The sequence below is a fragment of the Pavona decussata genome, unplaced genomic scaffold, assembly GCF_977016875.1.
Source record: "Pavona decussata unplaced genomic scaffold, jaPavDecu1.1 SCAFFOLD_406, whole genome shotgun sequence".
Taxonomy (NCBI): Eukaryota; Metazoa; Cnidaria; class Anthozoa; order Scleractinia; family Agariciidae; genus Pavona; species Pavona decussata.
Genome location: NW_028145774.1, coordinates 24,314 through 40,482, shown reverse-complemented (window position 1 = coordinate 40,482; position 16,169 = coordinate 24,314). Strand labels below are relative to the sequence as shown.

General features: G+C 37.9%; 1 protein-coding gene and 1 long non-coding RNA gene across 2 annotated transcripts in view; one reads left to right on the top strand and one right to left on the bottom strand.

The window, feature by feature from the left end:
- Nucleotides 1–16,169, bottom strand: part of LOC146451031 (uncharacterized) — a 351,087-nt gene that overhangs the window by 312,461 nt on the left and 22,457 nt on the right. The window lies entirely within an intron of this gene.
- LOC146451033 (uncharacterized) lies at nt 1,707–11,919 on the top strand. The gene is made up of 4 exons (XM_085099649.1): nt 1,707–1,813; nt 5,626–5,943; nt 10,536–10,802; nt 11,171–11,919. The coding sequence occupies exons 1-4, from the start codon at nt 1,759–1,761 to the stop codon at nt 11,554–11,556; spliced, it is 1,026 nt and encodes a 341-aa protein (XP_084955775.1). The 5' UTR covers nt 1,707–1,758; the 3' UTR covers nt 11,557–11,919.

The following is a 16,169-nucleotide window of genomic DNA, read 5'->3' as shown; positions in this document are numbered from 1 at the left end:
TTCAAGGGCACATGGTCCGCTGGTTCCCGAAGGTAAAAAGTCATCGAAATCCGCCTGATAGGTTGAGGTTTAAAATCTTCTACAAATAGGTAACTAACTTTCGATCCTTCACGCAGATGAACCCCTTTGAGTCATTGGGGATGAGGGCTAGTTCGAACCTTTGCCACAAATATTCCGATAAGATTTGTTTTCGGTTCCTGTAGTTCGCATCTCGAATGAAATATTTTCATACGAATAAAAGGAAGGTTGATATTGTCAACGATTCCCTGTTTTTTTTTTTTTTTTTTTTTTTTTTTTTTCTGGGTTCCACACTACGTTGAGAAACAATGTCATTAGCTAAGGTAATTCAATAATATTTATATGTACTATTTTATCTCGAGGTTCAGGAATATTGTCGTACAGACAAGAAAATGTTTTAAAGATTAAGATCGAACCTTTGTCTCAAATGTTTGGAAGGTTCGAAAACATTGTCACGTATAGGTAAGAATGGTTGAGATCGAACCTTTGGAGCACATATTTCGAGTATGTTTATTCTTCCTGTTTTTCACGTGATTCGCATCTCTGAGGCGAGCATGTGTGCCTTTTTTGTTTCTAACGCCATCACTTTGAATGATTGATTATCACGAGATAACTCAAGTGCCTGAATATTACCGTTAAATGAACCACGTTTTAGCATGTAAAACAGAAGTATTTCAAAATGAACCCTTTCATTTCTTTAGCATCAAAGCTTCCCCATATGCATACGCAACGTTGTAATAACTTTGTACAATTCTGTGTTAACAATGCTTTGAGAAGGGTTCACTTCCATCCTTCGTGTTTTTTAATTCACAGAAAACGAAACTTGTGTATGTGCTTCCCTTCTGCCTGCAGAGGTGAAAAAATTAACCACCGGCCATTCTTACATCAAGTTTATCAGACAAAAATAAAAAGGTTATCGTTCAATTGGCTGAATAAAGTTCCTAAGACCACTCCCCTGGGTGTTAAAAACCTCAGCAACGGTATTTATCGGTTGATTAAGTACGACTCAAGAGCTCAAGAATTTAAATTTTCTGCGGGTGGCGGGTTTAAATTCCCGGAATTGGGTCATAGAAACGGCAGAGCAAGCTACAGAGAACAAAAAAAAAAAAAAAAAAAAAAAAACGAACACAATGAGGAGTTCATATACGTGTTAGAAAATTCTCATTAAAGACTGTAATGTCAAGGGCATAGTAGGTTAGCTACAAGTGCAAAAGCTTTATCAAATTAAAGTGGTTCCTTATTGAAAGATCTACACCGACAACGTTAAACACCTTTACATTTCGCTCGACAAGTAAATTCACTGACTATTGATCTGCTCTTCCTATTTCTTTGCTTCGTTGTTTTTAACCCTTTCACATTTTGAGGAAAGCGAAAAATAAAAAGTAAAATTAAAATACAATTTATGGCAAATTATTACGTAAATTTTGAGCCTTCTTTAACATCTTACCCAAGGCGAAAAAAGATGTCGATTTTCTCTCAAGCATGCATGTATAGTTTGTTCACTGAATTCTGCTTTTCTTTGGTCAACACCCCCTCCCCCAACCCTCCACCTTCTCTTGGGCCCACTCCCTGTGTTCTTGTTTTCTTAACCTTTTCTCCGAAAGCGAAACATGTCAAATAAGCCATATAAGTTAATCAGAACGTCATCTTAAAACTCGTGCCCAAATCGAGAACATCGCGGATGTGGTTCAAGCAGAAGCAGAGGTTGAAGCAGATATCTCCAAATTCAAGAAAGAAGTAATGGAATGGTATTTTGCAGAAGCTTTGCTACTTGCATCTCTGCTGTTCATACCAGGTAAGATTTAGGATAGAAAAATTACAAAGGTGCTAATTTCCGCAAGTAAAAGTTCGCGTGTCGCACACAATGTTACCAAACAAGGATACAGAAAATCTAGCCGGCTTGATCCATCTCCGGAATTTGGCAGAGAGAAGTTTTCTTTTTCATGTGGTTAGGGTTTTAATATTTGGGAAATTCCGAATCACTTTCCCCCGGTGATAACTGGTAACGGATATTAGAAGGAAAGTGGGTATGTTCTAAAATTAATTGTTTGAAATCGGCGAATTGGATCTCCGCGCCCACCCCATGAAAAATAAGAAGTCATTTAAATTTCTGAGGTAACAATTACCTTAAAAAGCTTTTCTCTTCCTCCAGCATTCTTCAGCAACAGAAAGTGCTATAGTGGAATGACTACTGTTGAAAGGACGATCAATTTGCACACACATGGTTGTGTTTCCGAGGCCATTGACATAGGGTTTATGCGTTCGGCGTAGACTTATACTGTACATCTCCAACGTTACAAAATAATCCTTGCCCACTTCAAACCTAAATCCTTTTTTGGGCATAACTGCGCCCACAAACATTACCGGAGCCTTCACTTGGACGAGGCAAATTTATAAAAAAAGTGTAAATTACTCATCCAATTTATTTGAGTCAAATCTCAAATTATTTCAATATCTGCTTCTAACTGAATCTTCCACGGTCCGCGGACCTAAGTTCACACTGAGTATTTTCATTGAATTGTCACATTGTGCAGCACTTCAAATTTCAGGTGGTACTGTTTATTATACTGTACGATATGGCACCAAGTCTTTTTAACCCTTTAAGCTCGAATATCAACCTACATATTCTTGTCACTGTTTTCCTTATTTTTCTTATGAAGCTAGTTAGGAGTATTTGTTAAAACATCAAGACCTTTTGTCTTTGGTGATGATGTCCTTTTTTCTCATAAGCTGAATGCTTGATCAGGTTGTGATATTTTGAGGAGAAATTACGTGCTTGTCACCCTTTGGGCTAAAAGGGTTAAACAATTTAGATGAAATCCTTACGCTAGTGTAACTTAGGCTGCGTTTGGTCAATTTCTCCGTCGGCGTTCTCCTATACCGTACAACTTAATATAGCTACTGTAAATCCCAGCAGCATAAGAACTATTATCCGGTGCCTTCACAGATTTCACCCCCTCAATCCCAGAGGTAAACATCACTAACGTTTGATTCCCCGGGTGATATACTAAGGAATGAAGGCTATTAAGGTGCTTTTTGCTCCACTGTGTAATTTGTCTGAAACTCTCGAATCTCTTAACGGTGGCCGAAATAACCTCATCTGAAATTCTGCCAAATATTCAATGAAATGAAAGCTGGTTAACTGTTCTTTTCTTTGAAGTTATTTGCTTTTCAACATTTTACACCAAGAAATTCGAATATTATTTTTCTTGCTACGCACCTGTCATTTAATTATCGAGAACTTCTATAGACTTACCGTCTTGACCCTTCACAAACAGAATTCCAAAAGAATCGAAAATGAATTTAATTGACCATTACTGCGGTGAAAACACTCGAGACAACCACGTGTTGGATGACAACCTAAATGGCTCCTGAACACGCAAGGTTGACTTGACACGGAGACATTGTAAAGCCGAGAAGGTTTGACTGTCAACGGTTGACAGTAAACCTCCTCGGCGTCACAATGTTTCTCGTTCTCTTCACCGCATGTCGGGATTCCTTGGTCGGAATTAATTCTGTTATTTGACAATTTTCAAGTCAGATTGATCTTTATAATACATCCACCTGTGTTTTCGTTTTAAAACTCTTTTTACATCTTATGCAATATAAATGCAACTATGGTTACTATGATGCAAAGGAACTTTAAACGACCTGCATTTCACAAGAAATAATTTACACGTGTAAAAGTTTCTGGATTTTCTTTCGAACAACGTATATTTTAAACTTTGCGTAGGTCGGGCATGTACAATACAATTTTCTAGCCATATTTTCGTTCACTCTCCTATGCTTAGAACACTTTCCGACCAAATATAAAATGTTCGATTGAGTTTGAAAGAAACCTTTTACTTCAGTGTAATAACTTTAAAATCTTCCAAACATCATCCAAAGCCATAGGCGTACGGGGAATTTTTTTGCCAGGGGGGGCGGTGAACCATTTGCCCAAAAGCATTTTTTTGCACGTTGCCCGGCAAATTTTTACGAAACAGTCGAAAAGGAACGGGGGTCATACGATGTACCAACACAGGCCTACCTATGAATTGAAAATATTCTTACATATGAATCTATCATATGAGCTCACGAAACACGTGAAAAGAAATAGCTGTCTCTGCTATATCGACGGCCGAAGGTATCAATGAGTTGGCATATGTCCTTTCAGTGCTAATAAGTTTTTTCAATCTGCGCAACGCACTGAATGATCGTTCTGCGGAACACGATGTCGTAGGTTTCACTCGGCAAGGATACGTACCACATAAGAAAACCCTGGAAACATATTAAATTGATCATTCTCGTGCATTGTCTCCAGTATTTCTGAAACGGCCATGTAGCTTAATCAGCGCACACGACGAAAACTCTCCTACATTTTCTGCTCGGCTTCCAGAAACTCGCCGTCGATTTTGTAAAATTTAGCGACGCGGGAGAAGCTTTCTTTATCAGGTGTTTCACTGTGACAGCCGGATATTTCCCAAAGCACAGAGTGTTTCCTGGTCCTGAGCTCAAGCTCGGATAGCAGCTTGTCGATGGACGCATAGTAAGCGTTAATACGGCGGTGCGATTCCGGTTTCAGCTGCGTTTGTCTTTGCGCGTGTTGACATACAAGGGCTTGAAGGTAACGCGATGGTGTTTGTCTGGATGCCCTGGTGAATAAAAGATCAAACAGAAGATCGCAGCTTTTTCGCAACTGCTTAAGAACTGCGATGATCTTTTTTCTATTTGATCTTTCATCCGCAGTTCAAAATACATGCGTCATATATTTACATTCATTTATTCATCCTTCTTTCATGGGTATATTACGAACTCACAATATGACCAGGTGGCTTGGTAGCGCAGTTAGTAGAATACTGCACCGGCATCGCAGAGGTTATGGGTTCCATTAACGTTCAAGCTTGAATTTTTTTCGGGATTTGTTTTCGCAGCTGCTTAAGTTGCGTACTAGCTGCGAGGATCTTTCTCCTATTAAATAATTAGAAACTCATCAAGTGTTAGGCAACAACTTTCTTGCGTGAATTTAACTGGCTTTCACGCCGACTTCATGTTAAAATAGATCTATTTATCTATCTCTTCCAAAAAAAAAAAAGATTTTTTTTTTAACTGGCTTTGCACAAATTTATCTTGCTGCCCAAAAAATCTGAGCTGCCCAGAATTAGTGGAGGCTGCAGTCCCCCAGGCCCGTACGCCTATGTCCAAAGCTGCTGCAAAAACCTGGGCACCCTATTTTGAGCCACAAGCAGAGCCAAAGTGAGCATCAACCCTTAATGTACTTTGTTGCTGGACTCCAGCTATGATATTGACATGCCTTGCACCTGGTCTCTTGCAAGAGACTGCTCCTGCAACCGTGCTTAAGGTAAAGACTCTTTTCTGTTGTTTCTTATATGTTTTAATGTTGGTTGTACCTCGCATGGGTCTCGTTGTCCCTTTTTGCGTAATACCCTTTACACCTTTCATTTTGTTTCTTGTATTTCTGTTTTGTTCTGTGTATTGAAATTGATGTGTCCAATAAAGCTGATGAAAAAAAAAATAATAAATCAAATCAAATCAAATCAAAAGGTAGCCAAACTAGGTTCCTGTTTTTATTTATTTACAGAATTTCTATTGTAATGTTTTCAACAGGTGTCAGCTGTAAAAGAGCTAAACTCGTCCCAGTTCCTGGCAAAGTAGTGGCAAGGCGGGGCTCCAATGTGACCTTAGTTTGTCTTGAAAGTGATGTGAGTAAATTCGATACCTATATCTATTGGAACTTCAACGGGAAGGAAATCAGTAGAGGCGATTCTGAGTGGCCAACAGAAGAGAAAGCAAATTTCTATCTGCATATCACAAATGTGTCTGAGAAGGATATTGGTGAATATGATTGCGTTGCAATGGTGCCTAAAGGCCTGGAACCTCCAGACGTCACTGAAGCTTCGATAGAGTTACAGTTATATGAGAGCGGTACGTAAATGCTGGGATCTGTTATTCATCTCCGCATAATACATCAGAACAGTAATTAATATTGACAACAAGAGATATGAGTAACAGTCGGTGTGATCGTCCCAGGTGAACCTGCAGGGAACTCATTCAGATTCCGGGAGAGGTAGCCGCATTTAAAAGCTGAAGGTGCACGTCCTTATACATTAAAATCCCCAGTAGGACACACCGACAAATATATAACCCACGAAAATACCATGCCCTTGCTTATATTTAAATTAAACATAACATAACATAACATAACATAATATAACATAACATAACATAACATAACATAACATAACATAACATAACATAACATAACATAACATAACATAACATAACATAACATAACATAACATAACATACCATAACATAACATAACCTTCTTTCCTTCCGACTCCCTAGGTTTAAAGTTGCTGGCACCGGTTTCAGACACTTTTCATAACTTGAAAGCCGTTTCAATGGTTTAATCTTTTGCTTCAACATGCGTTCAACACGTTGTTGAACCGAATGTTGGGGGCGTTTGACCGGGTCGTTCAACACTGTTAAAAGTGCACAAAAATGTTGATAGCTTGTTGAAAGCGTGGTGAACCAAATTTAACTTGGTTTAAACTTTCATCCAACATCTATACAATATTTCCTTTGTTCTTGGAAATATTGAATGGTATTGAAGTCATTTGAACACTGTTCAACACTTTGTTCGACGTTCATCCAACATTTGCCCAACATCCGTTCAACTTTTGTTGAACGAATGTTGGGCAAATGTTGAAACCGTTTAATTAATTGGGCCTTTAGATTTTGACAGATCGACACTATCACTCTTTACCAGTTAATACAACAGTGATGGTATGAAATAAATGTCAAATCATTGGCAAAGAAGTCATGAACATTTTCTCAATTAAATACCGTCGATTACATCTACCCGTGAACGCACGCGCCAAAAACATGTTTCACGTGACGTCAAACGTCACGAGTTTCAGGTGTCAAACTTTGAAGTTTTCCCGCCCAAATGTGTGGCTCACTCTGTTCTCTTGACCGTTCACTGTCAGCGTGGTCAAGAAATCAGCGAAAGTCTCTTCACTGATATGTATCTCTTTACTGAAAAGTATCGAGGACCTTCTCAGAGACGTGGATGAAGAGTTTTTGATATATGCTGGTGAATCACGAAGCAATGGTTTTACGCAACAGCGAGCGCAATTTCCACACCGCCAGCGAAAATTATACGGCTCAAAATCAAAATCAAACGTCGGGCTTCAAACGGACTTTACAAGACCAGGGCAATGGCAACAACACGGTAAATGATGTTTTCCGATGTTGATTTGCTTTCTGCAAATAGTTAAAGTGATGATTTGAACCAGAATTCTGTAACTTCGGTAATTTTCATCGCAAACGTGGCCGAATTTACTGCGAGTAATCGCTTTGAACAAACACGGAGTGTCTTCAAATTTTACATGCGTGTTTGCACGCTGTTCATTTCAATAAAATATTTTGTTGGAAAAGCTTTTTGTTGATTTTTGTGTCTTTGTCAATTCATATATGCGTTTGAGAAGCGACAGATGCGTAACTCAGGGACAATGCCAAAGGTCTTCATCAACATGCCGTGAATTTTAGCTATTTTTGCGTTTAAGTGTGTTTTTCGGCAATGATTAATAGGTAACCATATTATTTTACGTCGGAAAACATTTGTTTAATCATTTCAGTTTAATATGCAGTTAATTTTGGAAGCCAACACTATCATTTACCTACTGCGCAGTTTGGTGAATTTTAACGGTCTTGGAAGAAAATTTTCAATTTCTGCAAAACCTATGGAAAAACGACAGGAGTCAAAGGACGAACCACTTGCTTGCACCATGGTCTCCAACAGAATAGAGTCTTGGAAAGTACACCTAGGAACTGTTCGAACGTGATTCGACTGTTTGGGAGCCGTGCTTCCAGTCAAGATGTACGGCTTAACGATTTTCGAAACTGCACCCTTGCTGATGCGTAATCTCTTCCCAACTTCTGAAAAAGAATAACCCTGCGCAAGTTCTTTCACTTGATTACGTAAATTGCTTGAAAGTGGGACGCCTTTCTGACAATTTCGTCCTTTCTTGTTGATTGAAAACATCTTCCCTTTGAGCAGTGGCACTGATCAGTGTCGAGAAGTAAAACTTCACATTTGGGCGGGAAAACTTCAAAGTTTGACACCTGAAACTCAGACGTTTGACGTCACGTGAAAACATGTTTTGGGCGCGTGCGTTCACGGGTAGATGCAATCGACGGTAGGTTATTATGCCAAACCGGCGCTTATTATTACGGTAGTAGTAGTAGTAGTAGTAGTAGTAGTAGTAGTAGTAGTAGTAGTAGTAGTAGTAGTAGTAGTAGTAGTAGTAGTAGCAGTGGTAGTGGTAGGGGTAGTGGTAGTGGTAGTGGTAGTGGTAGTGGTAGTGGTAGTGGTAGTGGTAGTGGTAGTGGTAGTGGTAGTGGTAGTGGTAGTGTTAGTAGTAGTAGTAATATGACTTTCACGTCATACGTTGCTCACACCTGCACATCTGCCATGGACGGTACTCTTGCTCTAGGAAGAAGTTCGTACCACTTCTCATAGTACAGGCTGGTCATGTCCAAACGCTACACCCGTAGCAGTCTCATAACCGCAGTTTTCTCGCTCCATTATTAAGATTGTAACTACTTCTTCGGTAAGGACCTCCATTATATAGCTACAGAAAAAAAAATTTTGAAGACAACCTCTGGGTTACCTTAAATAACATAAGCCACACAAGGAAACTTTGGGAATAGGAAAGTGGTGCTACGGTTTGCTTAATTATATACTTACTATTTCCCTTCCAAGCCGTAAGGGTCCATTGAAGGTGGAGGATCGAGGTAAAATGTTGGTGGCAGCCATAGGGTCCTGTAAAATTGGAAAAGAGATTTTTCATACATAACTGAACTAACATTACTGTTTTTAAGCTATTGGGACTAGAAATGTTGGTGAGGTACATACCCCGGCTTCTGCGATGTTCGGTTGGTGAACATATCTTCTAGTTTGTCAATGCCGGCCATCTTCAGCTGAAAAATTGAAATAAAAAAAGAAGTACCAGAGATACCCGAGTTGAACTTTTTTTGTTCTGTTTTTTTTGTTGTTGTTTTTGCTTATTTGTCATAGCTCTTTCTCTTCTTGACGTCTGTACATTTCAGCAGCTAATGTAATCGTTCTAGTACTTTTTTCTACAAAGTTAAACCGTTGCAACTGTAAGGTTCGTTTTTGATATGAAACAGATAGGAAAAGTTGAAAAAATACCATAGATTTTCGCAGATTCTTCGTGATCTTAACTGGCCAAGCTTAGGTGAGAGACGAGAAAACCGATTTTATAAACTGTAGAAAACTATAAATACACAGGTACCTAAATATTTTTGGTGAGAAAATCATTATGACGAATACTATCCATATCCTTTTTATCATATTTTTTATATCTTTATTTATTGTACCTAGTTTTATACGTACTTTTTATCGATTTTATTAATTGTAAATACGCAATTCAGCCTTCGGGCTGCCATGTATTGATTATTAAACTATCTATCTATCTATCTATCTATCTATCTATCTATCTATCTATCTATCTATCTATCTATCTATCTATCTATCTATCTATCTATCTATCTATCTATCTATCTATCTATCTACTATCCAAATGTTCGGGGCTCGGAACATAATCTTCTTATACCAAAACCAAATACAGTTGGCCCTCAAAAAGAGTTTCGTTTACTGGAGTGCTGTTTGGTGGAACAGTTTGTCATTAGCAAGCTTGAAGCAAAGCAAGCCACTAGCTAATCTTCTGTTGGAAACATTACATCTAAAACAGCTTATTAACATAAGGCACCAGGTAACCTATTATATAATTTTTATTGTAATTTATTGAAATTTAGATTGAAGTGCTCGGCTCCTTGGAAGAGCACGAAACCAGTGATAACGGAGCCACTGTTAAAATAAAGATTTCGTTATATATCCGTTGGGAAGCACGTGCCTGTACAAGTAACATAACTTGGTACACGCATGAATTACTTCCAACATAAATTACGTAATATATCAAACACGAGGAAGAGTGTTTCCTCCGATTTCGAAACACCGAGAAGTAGATTAGAAAAACGAGGTGCAGCCAACTTCGAGGTATTTGTAAATAGGTAAAAACACTCTTTCGAGTGTTTGATATAGCTTCTCAAACTATTTATAATTCTTGGAGAAATTTCAACGTTCAAAGAATTTTATGATAATAGTCCATTTCCGAGTTGCTGTGAACCTTACTATGAAAGCGAGGCTAATTGCAAAGCTTTTCATATGAAAATTAGTTTTGTTTGCATATAAATGAAAACTAATTTTCATACCAAAAACTTTGCACTTACCCTCGCTTTCATAATGAGGTTCAAAGCAGCTAAGGAATGGTCTGTTAAGATCGCATTTCTAAATCTCCTTCACGGTAGTGATTTGCTTTGTTTTGGCTTAACAATTCTTTAATGAGTTTGAGAAAGCATCTTTGAGATCGCTTTAACACTTGCAAAAACTTCATTGTAACTATAGTTTCTTTCTTTGACTCATATAGTAAGATGGCCGGGAGGGACCTACGCTTTACCAATGCCGGACAGTGGGTGCCCACGATCAAGGAGGGTTAGCTGGTCAGAGGGATCTCTACAGCAAAACACGGAGGACACCAGTCCACTGAGTAACTGGTCACGGCCAATTCACTTAAAAGGTCGCCAGAAAAACAACGAGATCACCGAGCATTTTTGTGTGAAAGAAAACAAAGGTGGATCCAGAGACTGGCCGGCGGGAAAGTACTGTATATACAAAAAGGGGAAATGCCCACACGGTAAGAATAAGCTAAAAATGTGTTGGTCTTGATGGATGTTAAGCAACGCGGGCCATCTTTATTGACTCATTTGAGTTTTTCAAAGCTAATTTCTGTTGTCTGTAGTCTGGCCTATTAAATTTATTTACATGGAGTTATGTTCTAGGTCCGCTAATGGAGTTACTTTCAAATCAGTACCAATCATCCCCAAAAGGCACATCATTGTTTTCGGTGATTTTTACTCAAATAATTCATGAAAAGGATGAATGATCCTCATCGACAGGATAAGTTTAACAAAAGACATGGATGATTATTGCAAGTGAAGAAAGGCTCCTCTAGACAGAAAGTTGAATGACTGTAAATTGTCCTTTTGGTTTCCATGACAACAGGTTTCAGTGAAGGCTGGATCAAGTGGGACGACGAGGACACGAAGAATGATAACGCGCACACTGGTATTCTCCCGGACGGTTTTTATGGCAAGGATACTGTCGTGTATTTTTGTTGTAGATCAGATGAGTCAGCGGAAGCGCCTATCGAACTGCCCATGTGTAATCCTTTCTTTCTGTTAAAACACTCCAGTAAATGTCAAGCTGTCATGGGCATGCGCGTTAGAGAGGAATGGTTGTTCTGGGATTGTGAAGACAAGAAAAACAAAAACGTGTGGTCTGGTAACTTGCCTGAATCATTGGTTGCCAAAGACATTAAACTTTATTTCTGCTACTACTCCGAGTACAGATCTTCCCCGATATATAAGGAAATCAAAGGGGAAAATTGAACATATACCACAGTGGCATTTTTTTTTTCAGTGGATCTCTTGATCATTAAAGGACTTTCCTTAAACTTGTAAATAAACCAACCAATGCCTTCTGCTGCAACAAAACAGCAAGCTTATCCCTCTTTAATAATAACAATGACTTTAATAACAACTCTGTAACATAGCATAGACTAGAGGTTACACTGGGATGCGAAGTCAGAAGGTCAAGCGAGGAAATATTAGAAGATGTGCTGCTACGTTACAATTCCACAAATAACTACAATACATAACATACAATATATAACAAAAGCCAGCTTAGTTAAAACCATGACTTATATTTCTTAACACGTTCAGAAACATTAACAAGATTACATATTCACACGCCCGGCTTGTCATGTTGTATGTTCTGTGAATTGCTTCACTATCAAAGACTCTGCTAACACGAATAACTTTTTAAATTGTGTTAATGGGAGCCATGTACATGTAGCAAAAAACCCAATCCTAAATCTACTAATTCTACACCTTTTTTCGCACTTTGTTACGTTGTCACCTCATTAGTATTACTGTCAACTCTCGCCTTGCGGACACCCCGCAATTACGGACAAAATCCAGATCCTTGCGAAAGCTATAGGGGTTTGACTCAAACTGACTCCCGCTATTACGGAATTACGGACACTTTCGTGGTACAAACATAATTTTATTGTATTGACTCTCGATGAAGCGGACACCATCAACTTCGCATGTAACATGAATTGCAGTCTGATGTGCGTCATTTGTCAAAACGTACTTCAAAAGACTTCTAGAATTTTTATTTTCGAGTAAAATTCATTAGTGGTTGTACAACAGACTCTGCTTTTTCACTCTTGCGCCTTTTCCTTACAGATTCTTTAGTGGAGACCAAGCCCTCATCCTCCATTCTTAACGACTGCTCAGCAGATTCACTACTGTCGATAAGCTTGTTCTTACAAGATATTTTGGGTCGCCACGTAAATCACAAATAACTGGAATCTCAAGCCCAAGGCCACCACCTCTGTTGATCCTCACACCCCGTTATTACAGACTCTCGCTATTACGGACACTAAAGGACGTCCCGAGGGTGTCCGCTGTAACGAGAGTTGACTGTATTCTAGCATGCAATGTGATTTATGTTGTATAAATGTCATGTAGTTATAATGATTGTCTCTTTATAAGTTTATGAGAAAACAATTGTGCATAAGTTTCATAAGTACAGAGGACATTTTAGTCTGTCAAAGACTGTTTTATAAACGAATAAATGCCTTTTTACACGCTGTGGAGACATTACCGACCATGTGCATAAACCAATCTGACTGAAGATATTTACAGAAGTATGGAACGTGAAAACAGTTCGAGATTTCGAACGTTCAATTTTTTAAGGAACGAGAATGTTGGATACTCTGCATATTACTATCATGAATAATAAACTGTTCAAAATGTAGCCAGCGTCTCCTTGCCAAAAGTTGCCTTAATTTACATGAAACACCTTGCTCATACATAAATTGCTGTTAAATCACCAATGAGGTGAAATAAATCGAATTTTTAAAGAAAAAATGAGCCACAATATGTTATTAGCAATTTCATCCAATACTAGACACAACGAAAGCTGATATCCATTTCCATCTTGCCATCCGCACCCCAAAACATTAAATGAATACTTTCCGTGGTTTATAATAGCCCTTTTAAGGACGATATGGCCATTGTTTTCGTTCTCCATTGATGGATAAGTTTCCTTCGGATTTTCAAAGCGTTTCTAAAAACAGATGACACCTTAATATTGTTGACTGACCGGAAAATTAAACCAATTTTTATTCATAATGTTTACCAAGGAATCTATGTCAAATGGACACTTTTTTAGTGTCATAAAATCAGAAATGGCTACCAATACTTCAGTAGTGAAAAGCAGTGTTGAAAGAGAGCACAAGACGAGAGAAGGTTAAATCTACCTACCGGACGCTTGGTACCGTGAAAAAACAATAATAATAATAGTAATACTAATAATGATGATGATGATGATGATGATGATGATGATGATGATGATGATGATGATGATAACAAAAACAACGACGAAACTTGTATACAATAGCCCTTTTCACGGTTCGTTTTTCTCATTTGCATTACAATGTTATTCAACGTGGATGAGAGGCAATTTTGGGCTAAAACTGCAAAATAGCCCGAAATTGCCTCACATACATGCTAGATTTCATTGTAATTCAAATGAGCAGAGTTAACCGTGAAAAGGGCTATTCAAGCCAGTTTTTTTATGAGTGTTGAAAGAGCGAAAGTCTCGCGAAATTCTTGCTGACTCGAAGAGACTATTTTTGAATACATTTTTACTTGAAAGCGCAAACAGTAGTTCATTTTTACATATCTAATACCATTTTTGAAAGTAATGAATAAATTAAGTATACATTTGCTTTTTTTTCTTTAATTTCATTTGAAAGAAGACGGCTGTGTCCAACGTGCAACGAAGATAATGATATGAATCTGGCAAATGTACAGTTGAAACAGCTGTAAGATTCCCTGAGGAAAATGGCGACTCTCACAACTTGGGGTCATGTATTCGTGTAGTACCCTGCGGATTTCCTAAAATGATACTTTAATTTAACCCGAGTCACTTGTAGAGTTTTGTAATAATACCTTCTTTCATGTGAGAGTTCGGATGAAAACTTGGCGAAGCCAGTTTATTTCAATAAAAGACTGGTTAATTGTGCCGTCTTTTTTTAAACTTTCGAGATCGGTTATTATTTGGAGACTGATACAGATAAAGTAATTCATTTATGAAGCATCCAATGGTCTTTGCGAGCTTTTGCGAGCATGCGAGCAGTGTTTTTATTTTTGCAAGCACGAGCAGTTGTCAAATTCTTCTTGCGAGCAGCGAGCACTTGAGAAAAATACAGATGGCGAGCAGCGAGCACTTCGAGTACTTCGTAAATTTTCCGCAAGCCGAAATCTTTTTTTATAATAGGATAAATGTTTTGCGCCAAGTAATAGCCAATAATCTGACACCTACAAAACAGAACAATAGTTGCCGGCTGAACTGTTGAAGAAAGTCTGAAGTCAGAGGTAAGGATGTTTAAACTTTTTTGTTTTAACTCTATCATAACTGATTTATGGTTTAAATATGTATAAAATAATAGAAAATAACTACAAAGGAGGATTAACAAAATTTCGAGCAATTGTTAACGAGAATGCGAGCATGCGAGCAGTTATAAAAATTTTGCGAGCACGAGCAAGCGAGCACCCATGTAATTTTTGCGATCAGTTCGAGCAAAGGCCAAATTTTGCGAGCACTTTTAAATTAAATGGGGCCATTCGATACCCCTCTTACTTCGTAACTAAAATTTGATTTGACTCACCCTATAAAGGAAAATAAAAGGTTCTATTCTCGGCTCTTTCTTTATAATTATTACGACCGTGGCAGGAGAAATCTGCGCTATTTTTAGTTTTATTCATATACTAATCTCCAATGACACTATCCGCAAATTCGGCAGACGTAAAATCGTCGATCGAAGAAATATAAATTTTAATTTACAAAATTTAATAAAATTCAGAACATGAGTTTGTTATTTTGTTATTTTCTTAATGTCCTATGGATATTTTTACGAATATGAACACAGTTAGATTCTCTCAAGTGACCAATTCCGATCCATGACCAAATGAAATAGTGTTTCACTTAGCCGGACGAATTTAAACATGGTTAATAGTGCCTTCGTGCCTTTCCAAGTGTGATTCTCGTTTAGAGAGAAATTGAACGGCGTATGCTCACATTCTTCAGCAATTATTATTTGTATTTTTATATTTTCTTTCCATAGTTCCAGTTTATACATCTACGTGGTAAAGAAAAATGACCGATCATGTTTTTATAGTACAGAAGTGTAAGGGTCTCGCTTTTCCCGTGCGATGCCATTGTTTTGGCGTTTAATTATGGATAGCACGCTAATATTTTGATTCCAAAGATAATATTTCCTTCTTAATGAGGTTCATGGGCATGGGAAGAAGACAATAAAATAAAGAAAAAACAGCATGAATATTTATTTACACTGCAAAGCCGATTGTTAATTTTAAGAAAAGGTTGTCAGGGAATAAAAAAGGACCTTAGACAAGATTGTACAAGGGCTTTGAAAGAAATAAAAACACACCCCAGTCATTCACCTTGAATATGTATTCCCTTTATAAAAGCCCCAACTAACTTCAATCCACTGCTGTCACCGATACACCTGTTATCCAATCAGAATCAAGCATCTGATTTTCAATGCATACATTTGCAAAGACCACTCAGATAATGTATAAAAGCTTGGTTTCTTTTTTTCACCGAAGGAGTTTAAAAAAGTCAGCTTCTTTACAATTTCTTTACAATTAAAAGAAACCGCACGCTAGTATGAAAGCTGACAAAACTTCACTTCAGTTGTATTTTCAAAGAAACATAAGATGCAAGGTTGGCTAGCATGCTAGAGAGCACTAATTTTTGAAGCAAATGACAGTAGTGTCGAACCTCTAGCTGAACAAGCCACTAGCAAGAAGCAAAGCAGCCTTTAATTGACGTTGGAAATGTTTTAACATTTATTTTAAGTTACATTGGTAATGCAAGATCCAAATAAAGAAGGTAAGTTGTGATA